Consider the following 22,789-nt stretch of genomic DNA (forward strand, 5'->3'; position numbering starts at 1 on the left):
ATGTTTCATTTCTGGCCAAATTCTTTTTCCAGTTGACTGTACTAATCTCCTTTCCTAAGCAAGTAAGCATGCATCATAGACTACTCATAACCTAAATAAACCTCCTGGTGATGTCTGTTTGGTTCTAAAAAGATTTCTCGTTTTATCCATCAAGTTTTGTCACCATGCAGATACCCTGACATATATTGGATTCTATAGAATAGGAGATGCACTGATTGACCAGCTGGTGCTCAACTAACTGATTTTTTGGCTAAAATATTATACTGATATTTTTTTTACTGGTTTTCTTGTCCCCCCCCAAGCATGTAAGTATTATATATACAGCCAGAGAAATGTATATATTATATATATATTATGTGGGTATGCATGCATGTCACAATGGCATAATCATCAGGGAGCATTTTGTAAAAAGTTAAAAATAAAGGTATTAGAGTGGAACACAACCTCAAACTCTCTTAATGTTTCATTATATTAATGTATGCAACCAATTTCCGATTTTAAAACAAAAATCATATCTATCAACATATCAGTTGGAAAGTGACACTTTCTTGGATGACTTCAATCAATCCTATTTGAGTTACACTGTTTGTTTTCTTGGTGTTCTAAGAGCTTAAAAAAATCTCAGCCTAAAAAATACACACTAGACTGAAAATAAAAGATCTACATTGTGCCCCAAATGAAGTAAACTAAGGATCATCTAAACAGTATTTAAAAAAAAAAAAAAAATCATGTCCCAAGTGGGATTCTTTTTAACCCATTACAGGCAAGTGAGTATATTTGGTAACTTCGGTAGAACTACATACTATGATTACAACAAAAAAAAGTCAAATATTTTATTAACTGCCCTTTAAAGGGTTAACTTGAACATCACAATGAAATGTTAATAAACCCTTTCATATAACCAAATTACTTCAAGCTATATTAAAGCTTAATATCAGAAGACTTCTTCAGTCACTGTAGGGGTGCTGTATTACCCATTTCCAACCAAGACAGATGCTGCTAGGATCAATTCAGAGTTGATTTTCAACAAACTGAAGGGGCACCACAAAACTGTGGTCTTGGTCTATTTATCATGATAATCCTATCCACTTTGATCAGTAATTTGGCTCTACAGTGTTTCCCAGAACTTGGAACAGCCTGGGAAAAGATAACACATGGTAAAAATGAGCTGCCTTTCATTTTAAAACACCCATATTTCAGTCCTTACTGTAATGGATCAATTAAAGCCCATTTCTCTCTGCCTGCAGTGAAAGGTTGGTATATTTTGCTGAGTACTTTCTTGGGAGGTAAAAAAAAATGCTTTAAAATGTTTAAAAATGTACTACATGATGCAAGAAATAAAAACATAGGTGGCATTGTAACCCAATAATACTTCCACTAGTGCATGATGGATATGATTGCATTGGGATCAAATGCAGCCTGAGAGTGCGTGTGTGAGAAAGACAGAGATAGAGAGACTAGTTCAACAGAGGAACGTTGCACAACTCTGCAGTAGAATGAAGCATTGATATTTTGGGTAGTAAACAATATTAATAATTGCATAATGACAAATGTATGCAGGCAGCATGCCCGAGTATTAACTTTGAGTGGGAGACACTGATTTTAGATGAAGAAACAAAACTTAGTGACATTCTTGAACTTTTGTTTTACAGCTGAAAGCCAGTTTGGGCACAAACACAAAGAACTAGATCAAGATTACAAACCTGCTCCAAACCAGAACTGAAACTGCCTCAGTCGAAAATGGAAATGTATATTTTTGACCCCTAAAATTGAATATTTCTCTTAAAGAAATCTTTACTACCATGCGGTACACAAACATTTGCCTTATATTCAGCTGAATGTGAAACATTTGGTGCAACAGTAAACCTTCATAAATTTCATGCAACTTGAAACTCACCAATGCAACTAAGCAGTGTGTATACTTTCACTGCGTAACAGAAGATTTCTGCAGGACACTGTAACCTGGTGAAAAGGTCAGAAAAACAAACATTCCTGTTCAAAACATTTTTCACAGCAAACTGAGATTAAGCATTTTATTAGCTTCCAGTGAGAGGCTTATACATGTTTTCAGCAGCTGACAGGTTGTGTTAATGGGTGTCAACTAACTCTCAATCAGACTTATGGTGCTGAAGAGTAAAGTTTTTGTATGATGTGATTTAGGAGCTTTGCAACAAGAAAGTTGTCTTTAGCCCTGAGCAGTGCAGTAACTAAATTTGAGAATCTAAGAGATTAAATGTTGAAAGTACGAAAATGACAGAAAAACCAAAGATCGCAATCAGTCTTTCCAACCTGAGAGCAATGAAACAAACATGTCCAAAGCCAACTTTCATAATCTCATCCAGAATTACAATAAGACTAATACAGGACCCAGATGAAAAACTGACACATTTTTGAACCTAAAGAACAATGCTCAGTTTCAACTATACTCAACCACCAGCTACTAAAGAAAACACTTATCAAACACAAGGCCACAAGGCAATCAAGTGATCAGGAAAGTCAGAGATCTGGATCATAAATCCGCAAGTGACCAGGCACCTCTTCAGAACCCGTTTACACGAACAACACAAGCAACATGTCAACCAGCAGGTATGCAATACATCGTCAATAAAACATTATCATTATCATAACAGGAGCAGTAGCAGCAACTCATCAACAAGAGCAGTAAGAACAACATAAACCATTTTGAAAAAAGCAATATCAAGAACACGTAACAAAAGCAGCATCAGCATCGTCATGTCAACCAAAGCAACATTAGCATTATGTAAGCCAGAGCAACTAAAAACCAGCACAATCCAGAGACAGCAGCTGGCCAGAGAAAGTAAAAAGCACTGAGATGCAGAGCAACACATTAGATAAAACATGTGTCTAAAAAAATACAAATACAAACTTCCCAATTTGAGTAACAGCAGCTGGAAAAATGCTTTCACTTCCACAATCTTCTCGACTAAACAGACATCAACCCGTGGCTCAAAAGCAGTTACAAAAATACCAAACGTTTCAGGTCGGTGTGTCAGGTTGCTCCAAGCAGTGCCCCACACTTTTAAATAATGCCAGACAACAAAACGATTAACATCAGGAAGAGCCATGTTCAACATCATAACAACCACATTCTGAAAGATGGTTGCCAGCTTTGTTAAAGGAATTCTTATCCACTTGTATCTAAAGGCTTGTTGGTTTCAAACCATCAAAAAGAGGCAAAGCACAAAGAGAAAAAAGGGAATAACATTTTGCTGGACAGGAAACTGCAAACGCTTGTATCAGAGACAACGCCAGTGTCCAAAGGTGCAGGCAATTGTTCAAGCAAAGCCACATTTTCCACTGAATGAGCAGGGAAACATGAGGGAGCTGAAGGAAGACTGAAAGCAACCAGAAAAGAACTTTTCATTGCAGCAAATTCAAGATACAAAAGAAAAACACTGCCTTACACCAATGTGTTGGATTGGACCTCAAAGTGGAAGATCAAAGAACAGTAAAACATCTAATATAAATCAAAATAAAATAAATCAAACGCACTCTCACACACACAGAAGCAGTCTAATCCAAAACCAGCCAACATGGAGCTCAAATCTGACAATCAAACCGCACCAGGGCTAAACTGCCGTTTTCCACCTTATTAAAACACTCATGGGACTGCAAACATTTCTGTTTTCTCTTGTACAGAGGTCTACTGCCCTCCACAGTCTGAAGTCACAAACAATTCAGCTATTCTACCCATTCAGCATGTAATTCACTCATTTGACACCTAAAAAGAAGCCCTTTTCAGTCCACTTAATGTGAAAGTCTTGGCCATAACAAGTCTTACAACTTTGGAGTTAATCATCGTTGACATCAGGACTACTTAAAGGGAAAGTTCGGTTTTTTACAACCTGGACCTTATTTCTGGCATTTTTTATGGTCGTATACTCACCCAGGCAAGTTTGGTGTCATTTGGAGTCCTTCGGAAGATATTAGGGTTTTTTTTGCGAGCCGCTTCTCCATATAACGGTAGTGAACGGGGCACAGCGGGACACAGACGATGCAGTGTCTAAATAACACATGATTGCCGCGAAACTATTCATTTCTTTTATGAATCACTAGATCTGCTTCCAGGACCTGTTGTCTACATCCGGGGCTGTGTGTGTAACAAATAAATCAGTTTGTAAACAAGACCTCTGAACTCATGACGTCATCTCTGTGCGCGCACTCTGTCCTCCGTTCAGTGAGCTCTTCAGCCGTATACTCTGGCTCAAATCGGTAAGGACGTCCATCATATTCAAAGTCGTCGTCCACAACCTCAGAATTTGACAAATATTCAGACATGTTTCAAATAACTAACAGTAAACTAACAGTAGCGAACTCCAGCTGTACACAGAGCTGTGTCTGGGATGCGCGCACAGAGATGACGTCATGAGTTCAGAGGTCTTGTTTACAAACTGATTTATTTGTTACACACACAGCCCCGGATGTAGAAAACAGGTCCTGGAAGCAGATCTAGTGATTCTTAAAATAAATTAACGAGTTTCGGGGCAATAATGTGTTATTTAGACGCTGCATCGTCTGTGTCCCGCTGTGCCCCGTTCACTACCGTTATATGGAGAAGCGGCTCGCAAAAAAAAACCCTAATATCTTCCGGAGGACTCCAAATGACACCAAACTTGCCTGGGTGAGTAAAGGACCATAAAAAATGCCAGAAATAAGGTCCAGGTTGTAAAAAAACTAACTTTCCCTTTAAAGAGAGCGGCTATTCAGCAATCCCCTGAAAAGGAAAATCACATCACATCATGCTTATTTGGTATCAAATATGTAGCTGTTAGTATAGTTACAATTGTAATTAATCATGGCCATAATGCTACACTACATTAAGAAGTACACATGACTGATAAGACTAAGGAGAAGCAGGATTACACCACAGATCCAACATTTCTTTCATGGTTCGAAAGTATGTACACAATTGGGACATGTATATGACAGCAAGTGCTGAGTAATAAAAAAGGCTTATGTGCTTGTGTGTCAGAAAACAATTTTAAGAATTGGTCTAGGTTTCCATGACAACTGTCTCCCAGTTTTGAACATCTTTGTTCTTGCTCTCAGCCCGTTGCGCATTGTGACGTCCTGCGGGCAGTGACCAATGGCAGCGCAGCCAACAATTAAAAATATGTTAATGTCAAAATCTACTCCTGAGTTTGCACAAAAGAAATAAAAAATATATTTAAAAAAACATAATTAGCATCTTAAATCTGAAAACTGATCCTCAACTGGCTGACAGCTACTAAATTTACATCGTGTTTTTTGTGTGCATCATTCCTAATTGCCCTAAATGGTTTTACAGGCTCTACAAACATTAGACAAATAAAAGTGACGACTAAACGACCTAACTAAGTTCCCAGGTGGTAAATTCAAATTAGCAAGCTCACGCCCGTTAGCAACCTAGCTCCGCGTCAGCGCTGCTTTGTATGTGTTGGAGCGAAAACAGCGAGCAGGACGGCTGTTTTCACCGGCTCCCGCAGCCCTCGGCTACCGCTGAGACAACGTGATTAAGCAGCCTGTCGCTGGTGAATTCTTACCGAGAAATTTGTCAATTATTACAGTGAGGTTAAAGTCATTGGCGAGGTTCTTCTCTCTTCTCTCTGCAGGATGTTTCTGCACGAAATGTCGGATCAAACATCGCGAGAGCTGGACGAGACGAGACCCTGATGACGTCACACCGACATCAGGACTTTTTTTAAAAATTCAATCACATTTTAAATGACAAAATCCAGCATTACATAGTCGAGACAAAAAAAATCCATATATTTTATTGAAGACCTTCATTTTGCAAACTTTGTAGATTAGAATATTTGAGAACATTGAGAAAATAATTTCAGTTGTTTTGGAGGGAACATAAATTAGACAAAGCCTAATTAATTACACAACCAGCACTGCTCACAGTAGACCACATACAACCTGACAATAAATATACAAACCGGAAAATAATGTGCAATATCATTCTCTGCAACGTGCAATTATGTAAATAACATCTGTAAATATCCATCTGTTATTAGTTAGTATTTCTTATTATTTATTTTTATTCTCCTTCTTCTTATTATTATTATTGTATACACTGTTTATAGTGTTTTATTATTACTGTGTGATATTGATGCCTCTTGTTTTTTTGCACTATCCCCTTTACTGCTGTAATCTGCAAATTTCCCCTCTGTGGGACTATTAAAGGATTTCTTATCTTATCTTATCTTATCCTAAACATTCGTTATAAATCTCATAATTATTTTGGCCAAATTCCACATTCACAAATGTAAAACTTATTTTATTGATTTTCACAGTGAGGTCAAGCACCGACTCAGGTTAATTTGATCACAATCAAAAGGCAATAAAAACTGTGAATATTTGTAATCTTTTTCTGTATTTTCTTGTAAACCCCCGATCCCCCTGGCAAGGTATATTGTGTGATGTTATGAGTATTCAATTGGTTGTTGAAGACCTTTCATTTCGCAAACTTTGCACATTAGAATACCTGTATATTGAAAATCTATATTACTGTAAACTGCGCATATGATAAATAAAGTTTTGTGTGGAATATTCAATCACATTTTAAATGACAAAATCCAGTATTACATAGTCACGATAAAAAAAAAATTGACTTGGAAATTTCCAGCAGCATATTTCAAATAAAACGGAGTCAGGCCTCTGTCATGATTCTGATTTGAAAATAAATAAACCATAAACTAGGTGATGCACTCTGTAGTCTACTGCTTACATTTGCTGGTGCACCATGTGTTTACTGCCTTAGTCTGATGTTAACACAGACCTGAGCCACACAATGCTGGATTTGTTTGCTTTAAATGCCAAGGAGGATTTTATTCCAACATCTTAAAAGGTGTGTTTTTCAGTAATGCAGTGTCAAACTTTTCTGATGTTTACTAAATTGTAAATCTATCCAGTGAACCAGAAACTGGCATGTTAACATATTCCTTTTCCCTTCTGCTTTCAAATAATGTTTATAACAGTGCCATAACAAAAATATACTCAGAAAAAGGGAAAATGTCATTTGAGTTTCAAATAGATATTTAATATATTCTATAACCACAAAGAAAAGGTCACAGTACAGTAATTGTTGGCTCATAAAATATATGTCTATAAAATAAATCCATATATTTTCAACAAGTGTTGACTGAAAGACCAGTCAATGGTGATTTTACTGAATACTAATGTCTTGAGTAACAATGAGAATTAAACCAGAAATGTGATAAAACACAACATCTTGGATGTATCTAGAAACACAATGCAAAACTTTTAAGATCCTCTCAGATGGAAAAGTCACATTTATCAAGCAATTAATTTCATTTTCCTGTTTGGATTTTGCAGTTGATCCTTGGTTTCTTGACAAAAAGCACATCTGTTGCAGAGGATTGGGCTGATTTTTACTTTATTTTTAAATGAATGTCAACCATCTTGGTGGATGAATCTGGACAGCAGTTTTGAAGAGTGTTTTTAGACTGAAAAAAACAACAAAAAAATAAATAAATAACACTGTTGCTGACAGTCCTGTTTGACTGGCTAATGCACTGCCAACCAACATGAAATCCTAATTTTTCCTCCACGAATATTAACCAGCTAGAGGCAAAAAGGCCAAACCTGCTAATCAGCTATAGAAAAAACTGACTCAAGAGATTTTTTGGGTAAATCGTTACACTCTGATTGCTTACTAATCCCATAGCTAATGCATAGTTTTGATGAAGCAACATCTTCCTTTTATTTCAGATTTGTTCCTCATCCTCCAAAAATGGGATTAGCACTAAAGAGAGTCCTTTCTACGTTTAAATGTCAACCTCGTGGTATCTCAAAGCACATTCACATTTAAGAATAATACTCCACTGCAGAGGCTGGGGTAGGTCAGCATAATCAATATATGACACAGGTCAAAACTAGGCCAGAATAAGCAACCACATCCTGGATTATCATTCTCAAAAGATCATGCCAGGAAACAAACTGAGTGTGAAATAAAATGACAAGATCAATTTTATGAATAAACAGGACCGCAACTTCATGAAAATTATTTCAAAGAGAAAAATAATAGCTGTGATTAAATAAGAATCAGCCACTCTCAACACATGAATCCATGTTTACAGCTGTAGTTTACAATGTCACCATTTATATTTCACTCCTATTGATTTTTTCCATCATCATGTCAGTTTTCATCATCCTAAATCTATCAGTTTTTGCTGCAGATATCACCATTTTTTTTAACAATTTCTTTCTTGGTTTTGGTGGTGTACATGTTTTACAACAGCTAACTCAGAGCTGGATTCATTAATAGATTTCAGGAAGATGGACTCTGTAAATCATGGCCCAAACAGAGGCAGATCACAAACACCGTTAGGTCATGAGCTGAGCTGAACTGAAGTGAATTGCTGCATTTTCGGTGATATAATAATTGCATGTAAACTGTGAGATGAGTCAATAAAAAAAAAAAAAAAAGTTTCAATGTGATTGAAATTGTGCGTTGGATACATCTGGATTAGTTGCAGTGAAAAGTTCATACAAAAACAAGACAAGAACATCAGTTTGGCCAAGATTTCCTCTTGCTCAGTGTCACACTGTTGGTTTTTGTTTGTTTTGCTAGCTTTTTTTTTTGTCTTTCCTTCTCCACTTTCTGCCTCACATCATTTATATTTGTGTGACTCATACTGTGAGAACTTGGTCCTAAACTTCTTAATGAATTTCGCTGCCGGTCGTCTTTGGTTGTTAAAATTTCATTCTGGCTGGTGGTGGTCTTACAGTGAGTACACTGACCCAATATTTCACAATGTTTTTCTCACAGCTGTCAAGCGTTTCTCAGAGAACCCGGATAACTTTACATTGGAGAAATAAAACAAGCAGAATCTGCAGTGTTGCGGAGCAACATCTCCTCACAGAGCAGCAGCAGGAGCTAAGACGAGCTGCGGCTACAAACAGACTTCAAGTCACAAAGGAAGTTTGTGCGTGTTTATGTGGAGGAATTAGAAGCTAAATCGCTCCAAGAACTTCTTGGGAACTATAATCATTTTCGGCAGCTAGGAAGCAGACAGGAAGTGAGAGAAGTCTAGTGCTGCGTCCACTTGATGCTCTTCAGGTCGATGCCTTCCTGCACCATCTCCCACAGAGGACTGAAAGACAAAAAGAGAAGGGAGAGGTGTAGATTACTGGAATTTACAATTGAGGTATCATTTTAGTGCAAAATTAATGTAAACAAGTTTTAGCCAGGCAGAGACAGGGACGTACGAGGGGTTTAAAGTACTCTGTACCACCCGTGTTGAATTCATTTGAATCTGTTCAGCAGGAACGACGGAGTGGACGCATTATTTCAAGGACCTTCCAGATATCAACAAATATCATGGACATCCACTGTACCTCTGCTACTTGCTAATTAAATTGGATTACCAACTGCTTTTGTTAGGTTTATGCTTCTCTGTCAACTCCATGCACACAGAACGGCATCACCTTGATGCCATTGTTCACCTCTCGAAGTTCTACGTTGAGATCTGTGCGCCAAAAAGTGCTGAAATGTGTGATTAACCTCTGGATTGGAAAATTCTAAGTAAAACGTAAAGCAGATGCCGTCTTAAGACTTAGCTACTGCGTGACTGACGAACTGCTGAACAAACACATCATCCAGTTTCTCACGCAGATCGATTCCAACGTGACAAAGCTGATCTCACACTTCACCACATTAATGCTCAAACCCTCGTGTTCTGTCAAACTTCGAGATAAGTTGTGTGTTAATTTCACAGCTCGTCTTCAAACAGGGAAGTTTTAAACGTTGATTTGATTTATTTCTAGAAATATCCAACGTGTTTGGAGATCAAAACTACATATCTCACCTCATCTCTCTGAGTCTGCGGACCTGCTGGATGCACTTGTCCGCTGTGTAATCGATCTCTGCCTCTGTGGTGAACCTCCCAATACCAAACCTGCAAAAACAAAGGACAGACGTAACACAAGTCTGCAAGTTAGTCGGATCAAGTATATGATGCCACATCCATTTGAGAACACTTTGTTTGAGCTCCCCAATCTGACCAGCGATGACATGTTTAGTCGCATGCTCTCGCTCCGCCGCTGGTTGTCTCAGTGGTGTTCAGAAAACGACGTGGACTTTATTGACAACTGGGAGACATTCTGGGGAAAGCCCGGTCTGATTAGAAGGGACGGCATTCATCCCACCCGGGATGGTGCAGCTCTTATGTCTAGAAATCTGGCCAATGTTATTAGACACTCCCCCTGACAATGCAGGGTCCAGGCCAGGATGCAGAGCTGTAGTTTAACAGGGCTGGAGGCGAGGCTTAGTCAGTTAGAGGTCCGGTTTGGCCAACTAGACCATAGTCCGATAGAATCCTCTGCGGACCGGCCCGTAGCAGCTGAGCGTAACCGCTCCCCTGCAGCTCCCCGGCAGCCGGCCAGGCAGGGCAGCTGGGTGACGGTTCGGAGGAAGGGTAGTCTTAAAGGGCTCAGCGACACATCTGTTGCTTCTCAAGGACCAACGCCTGCCAACAAAACTGTAGGATTGCATTATGTAATTAGCGACTCTAAAACTGTAGGATTACATGATATTGGCGACTCTGGCCAGGTGCCTAGCAAAATAGAAGTGGTTGCAGTTCCCCGCCCTCCAAAAGTTCACCAGGTGCAGCGTTATAGAGGCGTTAACCAAGATAACCTTGTAAAAATTAAAACCAATGCACATTTGGTACCAATTACAGACCGAAAAATTAGATGCGGACTACTAAATATACGATCATTAAGCTCTAAGTCTCTGTTAGTAAATGATATAATTACAGAGAGCAGGAGTGATATTTTCTGCTTAACAGAAACATGGTTACAGGAGGAAGAGTATGTTAGTTTGAATGAATCAACTCCGCCCGGCTACTTTAATCATCACATTCCTAGAAGCACGGGCCGAGGCGGAGGAGTCGCAGCAATTTATAACTCCGGTCTCCAAACAAAAATTGAACCCAAGTGCAACTATAATACATTTGAAAGCCTCATGCTTGGTCTGAAATTTCCGAGCCGGAAATCAGAGAAGCCAGTTGTGTTAGTGGTAGTGTACCGGCCCCCTGCTGGTGCGTATCTGGAGTTTTTGTCTGAATTTTCAGATTTCCTTTCTGGATTATTGATCAGCACAGATAAATTCATCATAGTGGGTGATTTTAACATTCATATGGATGTTGAAAGCGATAATCTTAAATTAGCCTTCGATTCTCTTCTAGAATCAATGGGTATCTCACAAAAAGTGGATAAACCGACGCACTGTTTTAATCATACTCTCGATCTCGTTCTCACCTACGGTGTTGAAACTGATGGTCTGTTGGTGTCACCTGTAAACTCCCTTTTATCCGACCATTACTTAATAACGTTTGAATTTAATTTCGTTGATGTTGAAGTGCAAAATAGGAGGTATTATTTTAGCAGATGTTTGTCTGATGAAGTTATTGTTAAATTTAGGGAGGCCATTGCTTATCTTACGACAGTGCGAAATAGTGATGTAGTCGAGGCCAGTGACCTGGGTTCTACCTCTGCAGATGTTGATTTCCTTGCTAGTAACACTGCTGATTTGTTGCATTCAGCTTTAGATGAAGTTGCTCCTTTGAAAAGGAGGGTTTCTAGCCACAGGAGCTTAACTCCCTGGTATAATTCAGATATCCGCATGTTGAAACAAAACGTGCGTAAAATGGAAAGGAAGTGGTACTCTTGTAGGTCTGTAGACTCTCATCGTGAATGGAAAGATATTCTAATAGTATATAAAAAAGCCATTCGCAAAGCCAGAACAGCTTATTATTCAACGTTGATAGAGGATAACAAAAGTAACCCACGTTTTCTGTTCAGCACTGTAGCCAGGCTGACAAAGAGTCACAACTCTGTTGAGCCGTGCATTCCTGCAGCTCTCAGTAGTGAGGACTTTATGGGCTTCTTCAACAGTAAAATCGCGAGAATTAGAGAAGAAATCAACCAGCCGGTTGTAGGTGTTTCTTCAGCTTTAGCGACTTCCCTAGGCTCTGACTTGTCTCTAGACTGTTTTGATCCTATAGACCTCCCTGAGCTGACTTCACTCGTTAATAGAGCTAAGTCAACCACATGTATGTTAGACCCCATCCCGACTCGTCTATTCAAACATATTTTTTCTCTTATTGGTACGACAATACTGGACCAAATTAACTTATCCCTAAGTTTAGGATATGTACCACAGGTTTTCAAAGTCGCAGTAATTAAACCTTTACTTAAAAAACCTTCTCTTGACCCAGACACCTTAGCTAATTATAGACCAATTTCCAACCTTCCATTTGTGTCTAAAATTCTGCAAAAGGCAGTTTCAAGCCAGTTATGTGACTATTTGTATAGAAATGATCTGTTTGAAGTCTTTCAGTCAGGGTTCAGAATGCATCATAGCACAGAGACAGCACTTGTTCGAGTCACGAATGACCTCCTTATGGCCTCAGATAAGGGATTAGTGTCCATACTGGTTCTACTGGACCTCAGTGCTGCTTTTGACACTATAGATCATGGCATTTTACTGCACAGGTTAGAGCATGTTGGGATTAAAGGGACAGCTCTATGTTGGTTTAAATCATATCTATCTGACAGGTTCCAGTTTGTTCATGTACATGAGGTCTCTTCAGAACAGTCAAGGGTCTGTTATGGTGTTCCGCAGGGTTCAGTGCTAGGGCCAATCTTGTTCAGTTTATACATGCAGCCGTTGGGAAGTATAATCCAGAATCACGGCATACACTTTCATTGTTATGCTGATGATACGCAGCTCTATTTGTCTATGAAGCCGGATGAAACAGAACCGTTAGTTAAACTTCAGGCATGTCTTAGGGACATCAAGGACTGGATGTCCAGAAATTTCCTGCTTCTAAATTCAGATAAAACAGAGGTTATCATTCTTGGTCCAGAGCATCTTAGGAAGGGATTAGATGGTGTTGCGATGGCTTCCAGTGCAACTGTGAGAAATCTTGGTGTTATTTTCGATCAGGATTTGTCGTTTAAACCATATGTCAATCAGGTTTGTAAAATAGCCTTTTTCCATCTCCGTAATATTGCAAAGATTAGGAAAATCCTCTCACAGAGTGATGCAGAAAAACTAGTTCATGCGTTTGTATCTTCTAGACTAGATTACTGTAATGTGTTGTTAGCAGGATGTCCAAGTAATTTGCTGAATAGGCTCCAGCTGATCCAAAATGCAGCAGCACGAGTACTGACAGGAATTAGCAGGAGAGACCACGTCTCTCCAGTGTTAGCGTCGCTCCATTGGTTACCCGTAAAATTCAGAATCCAATTTAAAATTGTATTACTTGCGTATAAAGCCCAAAACGGCTTAGCTCCGCATTATTTGCAAGACCTGATAGTGCCTTATGTTCCTGTCAGAGCTCTCCGTTCTCAGAGTGCAGGTTTACTTGTAGTTCCTAGAGTATCTAAATGTAGATTTGGAGGGCGGGCGTTCTGCTATCAGGCGCCACTACTATGGAACCAACTTCCAATCTGGGTTAAGGAGGCTGACACCACCTCCACCTTTAAAACTAAACTTAAAACATTTCTGTTTAGTAAAGCCTATAGTTAGTGTTTAGTAAACCTCTAGCTGGTGTTGGTAAATCTCTAGGTAGTGTAAACTTTAGTGTGTCAGAGTCGCTCCTGTGGTTTCTTGTGCTGGCCCCCCCCTTCTCCTCCCTTTTCTCTCTTTTGTCCATGTTGCAGCATCCTTTGCCGGACACCGGAACCTGCAGGTGGTCGTGGGTGGCTTGTAGCTTGCATTACGGAGCACAAGTCTTTCCCCGACCCTGCACCCCAACCTGGGACTTGCTGATTGGGCCGGAGCTTCGGGAGCTGCGTGCTGGCCTGCGGTCCCCACCCCTGGTCATCCCGTTGCTGCCCCCCCCTTCTCCTCCCTTTTCTCTCTTTTGTCCTGCAGGTGGCCATGGGTGGCTTGTAGCTTGCATTACGGAGCACAAGTCTTTTCCTGACCCTGCACCCCAACCTGGGACTTGCTGATTGGGCCGGAGCTTCGGGAGCTGTGTGCTGGCCTGCGGTCCCCACCCCCGGTCATCCCGTTGCTGCTTCCACCTGCCTGCTGTGCTGTTGCCGTCCCTGACCCACCAGTCTGGCCCTCGGCAGGAGGGTCCCCCCTGATGAGCCTGGTCCTGCTCAAGGTTTCTTCCCTCCTAAAGGGGAGTTTTTCCTTGCCACTGTTTGGCTTAAGGTTTTTCTCCCACTAGGGGAGTTTTTACCTGCCATTGTTTATGTAATAACTGCTCGGGGGTCATGTTCTGGGTATGGGTCTCTGTAAAGCGTCTAGAGACAACTCTGTTGTATTAGACGCTATATAAATAAAATTGAATTGAATTGAATTGAATTGAGCTACTCGTCTTGAACTTATAAGTGTACACAGGAGTTAGGATTATAAACAGGTTTACAAAGTCAATCCGATCCCGGTCAGAACCAAGCCTCTGCAGACTTATCAACACTCCCATTAAAGAGTAATGAATTAAAAGTACATGTAAAAGTTAAATACATACAAATAATGAGTTATGTCATCGACTCTTCGTACCTGATGGAGGAGTGAGCCAGGTCTTCATCTGCTCCGATCGCTCTGAGGACATACGACGGCTCCAGAGACGCTGACGTGCATGCGCTGCATGAATACAAACACACGGAAGCTCAAGTAAACATTCCTCTTTAAAAAAAGTAAATTTCTAGACATCTTGAAGTCAGAAAGGTTGAGACCGACCTCCCAGATGACAGAGCGACGTCCTTCAGGGCCATCAAAAGACTCTCTCCCTCCACGTAAGCAAAGGAAAGATTTATGCAACCTGGAAACACAGAAACACACACACACGGTCAAACAAGTCCATCTAAAACTTCATTTTACAAAACACATGTTCATGTGGGTTGAAACTACACATTACAACGCCAGAAGTTTCTGAGAAAGAATTCCACCTGTGTGTTTGTGAACAATTTTTCTAAAAACAAGCTCCTTTTGTTTTTAGAAAGTGTTTTAAAAGTCTTTTTAGAGTAGAAGTTAGACTGATGCTGATATCAGGGTGAAGCGCTGTCTTAAAGGGCCATCCAAACAAACGTGTGTGTTTACCAGGATAGCGCTGTTCAGGATCTCCGTTCATGATGACGTCTGGAATTTCAGTCACCATCTTCTGGACCAGGCGGTGAGCCAGCATGGACACTCTGTGATGATCATACTACACAAACAAACACGCGTCACTTCGGGGCTTTCTTTCAATGTTTAATCTCTCACGTGAAGTGGTTTTACCTCCATTTCCTTTTGGGCAATGCTGCACGCGGCTCCCAGTCCAACGGCGAGCGGGGTTGGGACGGTGCCGGAGCGAAGACCTCTCTCCTGCCCGCCGCCGTTCTGCAGCGGCTCCATACGAACCCGAGGCCTGCGCCGCACGTACAACGCACCCACGCCTACGCAAAAAAAAAAAAAAAAACACACTTCTGTTCAGTGAATTCATACTACAGTTGGGCGAAATCATTAAAAATAATAAATATTTACACATTTTTATTGATACGACTTGCACATCCCATTTTACCATCTAATTCATTCAGAAAAACACAAAGAAAACTCAACTTATAATGTCAAAACAAAGTATGTAGAATGTATAGAGCAGATACTTCAGAAGGGAAACAAAGTAAAACTAGAGATGCACCGAAATGAAAATTTGTGGCTGAAACCGAAAATAATAATAAACACTTGGCCGAATACCGAATAATACCGAACATTGGTTCTTCACTGTTTTTCATTTATTTTGCCAATTTTTTCACCATTGCATAAATCACATAAATGTGCAGTGCAATACCCGCCAGTCACAATTTGTTTTACTGTACTTATTGTATTTTTTCTCATAATCCTTTTTCATTTTCTCCTGTTCAAATCCAGTTAATCGGGTCACAGTGGGGCGGGGCTGATCTCCGCAATTTGAAGCCTTGTATATTAATTGTAAAAATCTGGGTTATTTTCTTGGAGGATCTCGTCAAACATATCAGACAGTGAGGGTTCGCGCACCGCATCGGTAGTAGGGCCCTTTTCTCTGCGCTGTCCGTGACCGTCTCCATCACCAAGCGGTTTCCCAAATCCAACTCAGCCTGGATCATTTCTCGTGTCCTCTGCTTTTTCCCCACATCCAAGTAATGATCTGACATGCTGCCATTTAACACCGCTCGCCCCTCACTCCACGCTGTTCGCTGTTTGATTACGTCATCTAAACATGCCGTTATTAATTGTTTGCTTTTTCCCCGCTTATTCCACCGAACACCGAAAGTGTTTTTTTGCTTTTTCGGCCGAACAATTTCGGTTACCGAACATTCGGTGCATCACTAAGTAAAACCCCATAATATATAGTCAAGCCTAATTAAAAACATAAATATGAATTGATTACGATCCATGAAACTTAAAAGGTATTAAGTTATACAACATTGTCATTCTCTCGTTATCTGATCTTTTGGGGAAACACAAAGAGTTGGTGGTAAATTGTTTAGTCGTTGGTTGTTTCAGAGAAAGTTTTGAGTTCATTTGAGGCTGACTATAAAGCATAACTTTGGTTCATTTGATTCAAGTGTTCAAAAAACTAAATCAGATGTTTTTGCAGATTCACATATAATTTCATAATAAACAGGCTTTGTTTTCAAAGCCTATGCCCGAATATTTTAACTCCTTGATTTTTAACCTTCTATGAAAAACTGACTTGTCTTATTGTTGCAACTATCACCAACCTTTGGGTCCGTAGAGCTTGTGCCCACTGATAGACATCAGATCCACCTTAGAGCTGGACACATTGATGGGAATCTTCCCGACAGCCTGGGCAGCGTCCGTGTGGAAGAAGACTCCTCGAGAACGGCAGATGTGACCTGTGGAAAGGAAAAGCAGACCCCAGTGAGTCAACAGCCTTTGAATCAAGCTCCGTATGGCCCGTAGTGAAGCACCAATAACATGATACGTTGCCGTAGTTACCAATTTCATCGATTGGCTGCTTGACTCCGATCTCATTGTTGACAGCCATCACTGATACCAGAGAGGTTTCAGGACGGATGGAGGCCTCCAACAGCTGCAGAGACACAGATTACAGGTTGACCTCTAGCTTAGACCTATGTGCAGACGTTATCTCTCCTCCTCCCGTTCACCTCCAGGTCAATCAGGCCGTTCGTCTTGACAGGCAGGTAAGTAACACTGAAGCCTTCGGCCTCCAGAATCCGACATGAGTCCAGGACGCATTTATGTTCGGTCTGCGTGGTGATCACATGACGCTTCTTGGTCTGGTAGAACCTGCCAACACCCTGTGGGAGAAGGATGGGGCGCAACAGTTAGTCTTTAATGCATCACAGGGTTTCTGGCGACATTCTTAACCGCTTAATGCTTTGTTCAGTCAACTTTAACAATCTTAGGACAAAGTAATCATCATAGCTTTTGCTGGTAGCTGAAATGTGATTCTATATGAGATGATGACAAATAAGAGCAGCAGAACAAGACCTTGATGGCCATGTTGTTGGACTCAGTGGCTCCGCTGGTGAAGATGATTTCTCTGGGGTCGGCTCCAATCAGATCGGCCACCTGCTGCTCAGACAGACAGACAGATAACGCAATTAAAAGATAAAATACAGTTTCACGCTGAGATCAAACTAATCGGATAGCTGATTATTTTCAGCAAATAAGGTCTGACTGGTGTGAGTGTGTCTTTCACACACTCACTCTAGGATACAAATAGTCCAATAAGAAATTTCTGCTTTTTTTCTCAATGCCGTGTAATATTAAAGTAACAGGATACTCAATTAAAGAAACACCTATTACTACAATAAAATAAGAAAAAAACCAACTGATTCAATAGCGATAAGATTTTCTACCAGATGTTAGAGACTTTTTAGACTTTCTCTCTCTTCCTTTTCAAAGAGTGTCTTTCTACCTTTCTGGCAGTCTCCATCGCAGTCTCGCTCTCCCAGCCGTAGGCATGTGTCCTGGAGTGAGGGTTCCCGTAGTAATTCACCTGGTACGGCAGCATGGCGTCCAGCACTCGAGGGTCCTAAACGCACATGATTATTATACTACCAACACAACATGTGACTCTTTCTGAAACTGAGTTAAATATGTTCTGTTTCACTTTTATTTTATGTTTAATACAAACAGACAGCTAAAAGGGCCAGCAAAGCCAGATATTGTTATTTCTTAGATGACCGACATAAGTTTGGCAACAGATACCATGGGCGTGGTAGCCTGGAAGTCCATGTAGAGGGGCCGCAGCTCGTCTTTTTCCAGTTCATGTTTCTTGATCAACTCTGCAGCAAAAAACACAATTTCCATAGTGGTCAAGTTTCTTAATGACACTTAGAAAGTCTGATATCACTCAGAAAATCGAATTAAATATCCCTTTCACATTAATGGCAGACGGAGGCAATGAAGGAGAGCTAAAGTAAAGATTAAGGTCTTAATGTTTTTATTGTTAAATACTTTTTGACCAGTTTTATTACTGCTTTCTCGTGAAACGTTAATCTCAATTAATTCAGTCAGATAACTTTAAACTTTAGTCAGTGTTTACTGAGACCTCTCAAGACCTGCAGCTGCATTAACAGTTATTTAATCTGGTTTTAGTCAGAGTTTGATATAAACTACAAGATCCAGGAGTTAAAGATGAGGCCAGGATGGCTTATCAGACATTTAAACCGTTTTTTTAATCATTGTATGTTCACAGAGTAGTGTCAAGCTCTGGTTACTAGAAACCTAGTCAATAATTAGTCAAAATGAAACTGCACTCAACTATCCCATCACTTCCGTTTGTGATCACATGTGCTTATTATCATTGTGTAAGACCCAGCATTGAATACATGCCATGTTTGGAGATTAAGGGAGATTTGGAGGACAATTTTCCATACAATGACCAATATTTTACTTCATATATGCAAAATATGAGAAGGGTTTAATCTAAACCACATTTAATATATTAAAAAGATAAAAATTCTTGACTAGTCCAACTTAATTTATCAAGGTAAACAGAAAACGTGGCTTCATTAATATGCCTTGGCCCAGAAATGCAAACTAAAATACTGTATATTAAAAAATTACACAACAGAAAAAGAAACAATTGAAAATCAGTGAATTAATTGCTCAATAATCGTGTGTATTTTAACCATTAGTAAGTTAACTAGTATTGTTCTACATTATTTGACTGAAGTCGTTGTTATCCTGTCTGCATGTATATTAGATGTGTTTCCTTATCATGTTCAGAATTATTTTATTATTTGTCTTTTTCCTTCTTTCTTATTTTCTTGGAAGTGTCTTTTTCCTTCTTTCTTATTTTCTTGGAAGCCTATGCTGGCATGTGTTCTCATAGGTACATGCAATTTTTTATTTGTTTATTTATTTCCTGTTTTGTTGATTTATATTTGTTTTCTTTTGTTTTTGCTTTTTCTTAAATTATAGAGCAGGTATTTTTTGCACAAATTTGTATTACTTGATGCACACACATGTTGTAATGAAGAAATGTTAATAAAAAAATGTTTAAAAAAAAAGTTAACTAGTATTGTATCCTTCAAAAGAAGCATGTTTCTGCTTTAAAACACAGTGCAAGCGGCTCCTGTGTGTTTTATTCGCAGGTGTTGTGAAGTTTTCTGTTTCCCTTCTGAACTGCGTCACGTTGGGATTAGCTAACGCTAGCCAGTCAGTGTAAATAAACAGGTCAGCTTTGCTTCAGACTATCGTTACCTTTCCGCGGAGAGCTGGTGGCCGTCCTCTCGGATCCCACCCGGAGAGAGAGCCACGAGGTGGGCCTCAGCAGCCGGGATGAGGCGCTCCTGCCCGGGGATAGCATCAGGTCGGTGGGATGGTTTCAACAGGAGAGCCGCTATAACCGCAGTCACCACGACACCACGCAACACTTACACTGGCTGTCTTCAGCAAGAATAACGAACACTGAGCAACTTCACAGCTCTCAAACAAAGTCTGAACTGAAGAGATGTGTCTTTACCCAAAACTCTGAATGTCTGACAGTCTGTTACGTTAAGGTTGCAGCAGAATAGACAAAAACATAAATTGACCTGCAAAAACGTAAACTTCCTGTTTGCTTTCAAAATAAAAGACTTTGGTTATTATTAGATAAGTGTGCAACAGAGTCGTAGAGGTTTCGTTCAGAAAAACTGCTTTTAGCCATAACGCACTATCCATATAGGGTAGTGCGTTATGGAATTCTATACCTGTACACATAAGGGAATGCCCCTCTTTAACAACTTTTAAAAAACAGATAAAAATATGGCTCAGAGGTCAACAAATGTGTACACACACCTAATGTGTGCTTGGGCCTCCTCCTACCTACTAACTTTTTTTTTTATCATTCTCATTTTACTAATTGTACTTGTCTTTACTAATTGTACTTGTCTTTGTTTCTGTTTTCTTTTTCTTATTGCATTTTTACCTTTTCTGCTTTTAACACTACCTGCCTATATTGGACTACAGATGGAAACTAGCCTTGTGCTACAATCTGGCACATTTACATATGTATATATGTTCATCAATGTGCATTGTCCTGAGAAATAAATAAAGTAAAGTAAAATAAGATAGTCCTTTATTGATCACCAGAGGGGAAATTCGGGAGCTCCAAGTCGGACAACATGGACTCAAACTAAAAAACGATAAAGATAAATTATAAGAATGAAAAATAAAAGTATAAAAATACAGTAAAAAAGAAACTGAAACTGAACAAGTGTACTGAAAACTGAATAAATGTACTATAAACATAGTAAGTAGTATAGTAGTATAATAAATAGTCTGCTATACTAATATATATATATATATATATATATATATATATATATATATATATATATATATATATATATATATATATATATATATATATATATATATATATATATATATATAAAAGCGCGCAGTTGTTGTTCTTATTATAAATACTATCGAGTCCAATTATGTAACACGAATGGCTACGCACAAGCCATAAAAAGTAAAGTTCTCCCACTATTCAGTATTGATTGATTGATTGATTGAAGAATTTATTAGAAGAATTGCATAGGATCAGGTACAGTTTCATGACAGTACAGATTCGCTGATACAAAGTCAACTAAAAGGCATTATTCCAAGAAAGCATTACACTTGTTTACATTGGAGACCTTTTTTAAACTCATATAACATTGAATGACATACAGGTAAGAAGCAGTACTTTGTAGGGAAGATTGTAAAAAAAAGAAAAGGGGGGAATTACTGTTATTTTGCACCGAGAGAGACTAAAAAGGTGATGAGACAAATAGAATAAGCTAGGTAATACAAAACAAAAGCAGAAAACAAAACAAAAAACAAAAACAAGAAGCAATAATCAGAAGGAACAGCCGGATGTGCAGTAGAGGCTTTGATTATTCCCAGTTACGAGTAGCAGCCTCCTGTGCTTTTTAGGGCAGACTTGAAGGAGATTAGGGATTTGCTCTCTTTTATGGCTGTCGGTAAGGAATTCCACATGTTGGAACCAACTGATTAGATTGCTACTTTAAAGATAACTAAATAATCGCATTTATTAAAGCTTTAATTAATTAAAGCTTAATCACAAACTTGACACCATTTATTTCCCCCCTATCTCAAAGTTTCAGCTTCCTGCAGATCGACTACAGCTTGACGCAGCTCGGTGTCGACGCTGTTTCATGCTTGTGTAAAGGAAACGCAGGGCGGGATTTCCTGTGAACAGCTTGCGCTTTGATTGGTTAAACTGCTTTGTTATGGAACTGTTGGGGGCGGGAATAAAAAGATGATCGTAACTTGAATGGGTGATTATGAAAGCTACGCAGTCTCTTCACGATGTTATAAAAAGAACAAAAAAATCCTACATTTGCAGCTTATTTCAGTTCCTTCGCAGAGTTGTCAATTAGATATGAATATTTTATGTAGGCAGTGGTAATAAAAGATAAACTAATATTGGTTATATTACTGTAAACTTGAATAGTAATATGCAAAGAGAAAAGCTGAAAATTAGAAGAAGAAAATGTCTGGAAGAAAATACTCTAGGGGTATTATCAGCTTTTGTGAAGCTACTTGAGTGTAAAGCCAACATTAAAGTGATAACAGTAGTACCTGTGTGGCGAATTTATTTGGAGATAATAAAAAAAACAATATCAAAGAGGGTTGAGTCTGAAAATTGTGTCCTTGGGAAGAAAACAAGACAATCTGTCATTCTGACCAGACTTTTAGTAGGTTATGGTGGACTAGTATGGGATCTTGCAAAGACTGGAAAACACTAGGATAGATCTTATGCATAATACATAAGACAACACACTGTCTGACATAATTAATAGAATATATATATTTAACAAGGAACGGAATAGACAGCCATTTATTCAAATGCTGCGAAGGGTGAAACAAGTGTCACTGACGAGCACTGCACATTACCTGCACAAGCCTTCAGTCTCAGAGACTATAAACAAATGAACTCATTACTGCTGTAGGATTAAAATGTACTCTTTGGTTTAACATCTGGAAAACAGACATAACAGCCAAATATGCATTTGCTTATAAAAAGGTCATACTATATGTTACATAAAGTGGCCCAACATCCGTCATCAGTAAATCATTATTATTTTACCTTTTTTCTTATCATTTTATAATTTATTTACTGTTTAATTGTGTCTTGCTGTCTTTAATGTTGATGTAAAGCACTTTGAATTACCTTTTGTTGAATTGTGCCTACAAATAAACTTGCCTTCAGTATACTAACGCAGATGAAGGTACCGATTTTCAGTCAGTAAAAACAAAAACAAAAAACAAGGAAAAAATTGAATTATCATACCT

At 39.2% G+C, this 22,789-nt stretch overlaps 2 protein-coding genes across 5 annotated transcripts in view; both read right to left on the minus strand.

The window, feature by feature from the left end:
- cpne1 (copine I) overlaps positions 1-5,653 on the minus strand; it is a 28,730-nt gene extending 23,077 nt beyond the window's left edge. The window contains exons 1-2 of one of the 4 annotated variants that reach the window (XM_061726987.1): positions 5,544-5,625; positions 1,898-1,962 (exon numbers count right to left, since the gene is read on the minus strand). The gene's annotated coding sequence lies outside the window, so the exon portion shown is untranslated. Of the gene's footprint in view, positions 1-1,897; positions 1,963-5,543 lie in introns of all 4 variants that reach the window. The other 3 variants (XM_061726982.1, XM_061726985.1, XM_061726983.1) reach the window with 3 other exon arrangements.
- A 2,552-nt stretch (positions 5,654-8,205) lies between these two features.
- Positions 8,206-20,027, minus strand: nfs1 (NFS1 cysteine desulfurase). The gene is made up of 13 exons (XM_061726989.1): positions 19,706-20,027; positions 18,206-18,282; positions 17,913-18,029; positions 17,483-17,566; positions 17,137-17,289; positions 16,967-17,060; positions 16,729-16,863; positions 15,266-15,423; positions 15,089-15,194; positions 14,729-14,810; positions 14,549-14,632; positions 9,837-9,926; positions 8,206-9,122 (listed from the first exon to the last, which is right to left on the minus strand). The coding sequence occupies exons 1-13, from the start codon at positions 19,809-19,811 to the stop codon at positions 9,059-9,061; spliced, it is 1,350 nt and encodes a 449-aa protein (XP_061582973.1). The 5' UTR covers positions 19,812-20,027; the 3' UTR covers positions 8,206-9,058.
- Between the last annotated feature and the right edge of the window lie 2,762 nt (positions 20,028-22,789).

Source organism: Cololabis saira, chromosome 8 (genome assembly GCF_033807715.1).
Source record: "Cololabis saira isolate AMF1-May2022 chromosome 8, fColSai1.1, whole genome shotgun sequence".
Lineage (NCBI taxonomy): Eukaryota > Metazoa > Chordata > Actinopteri > Beloniformes > Belonidae > Cololabis > Cololabis saira.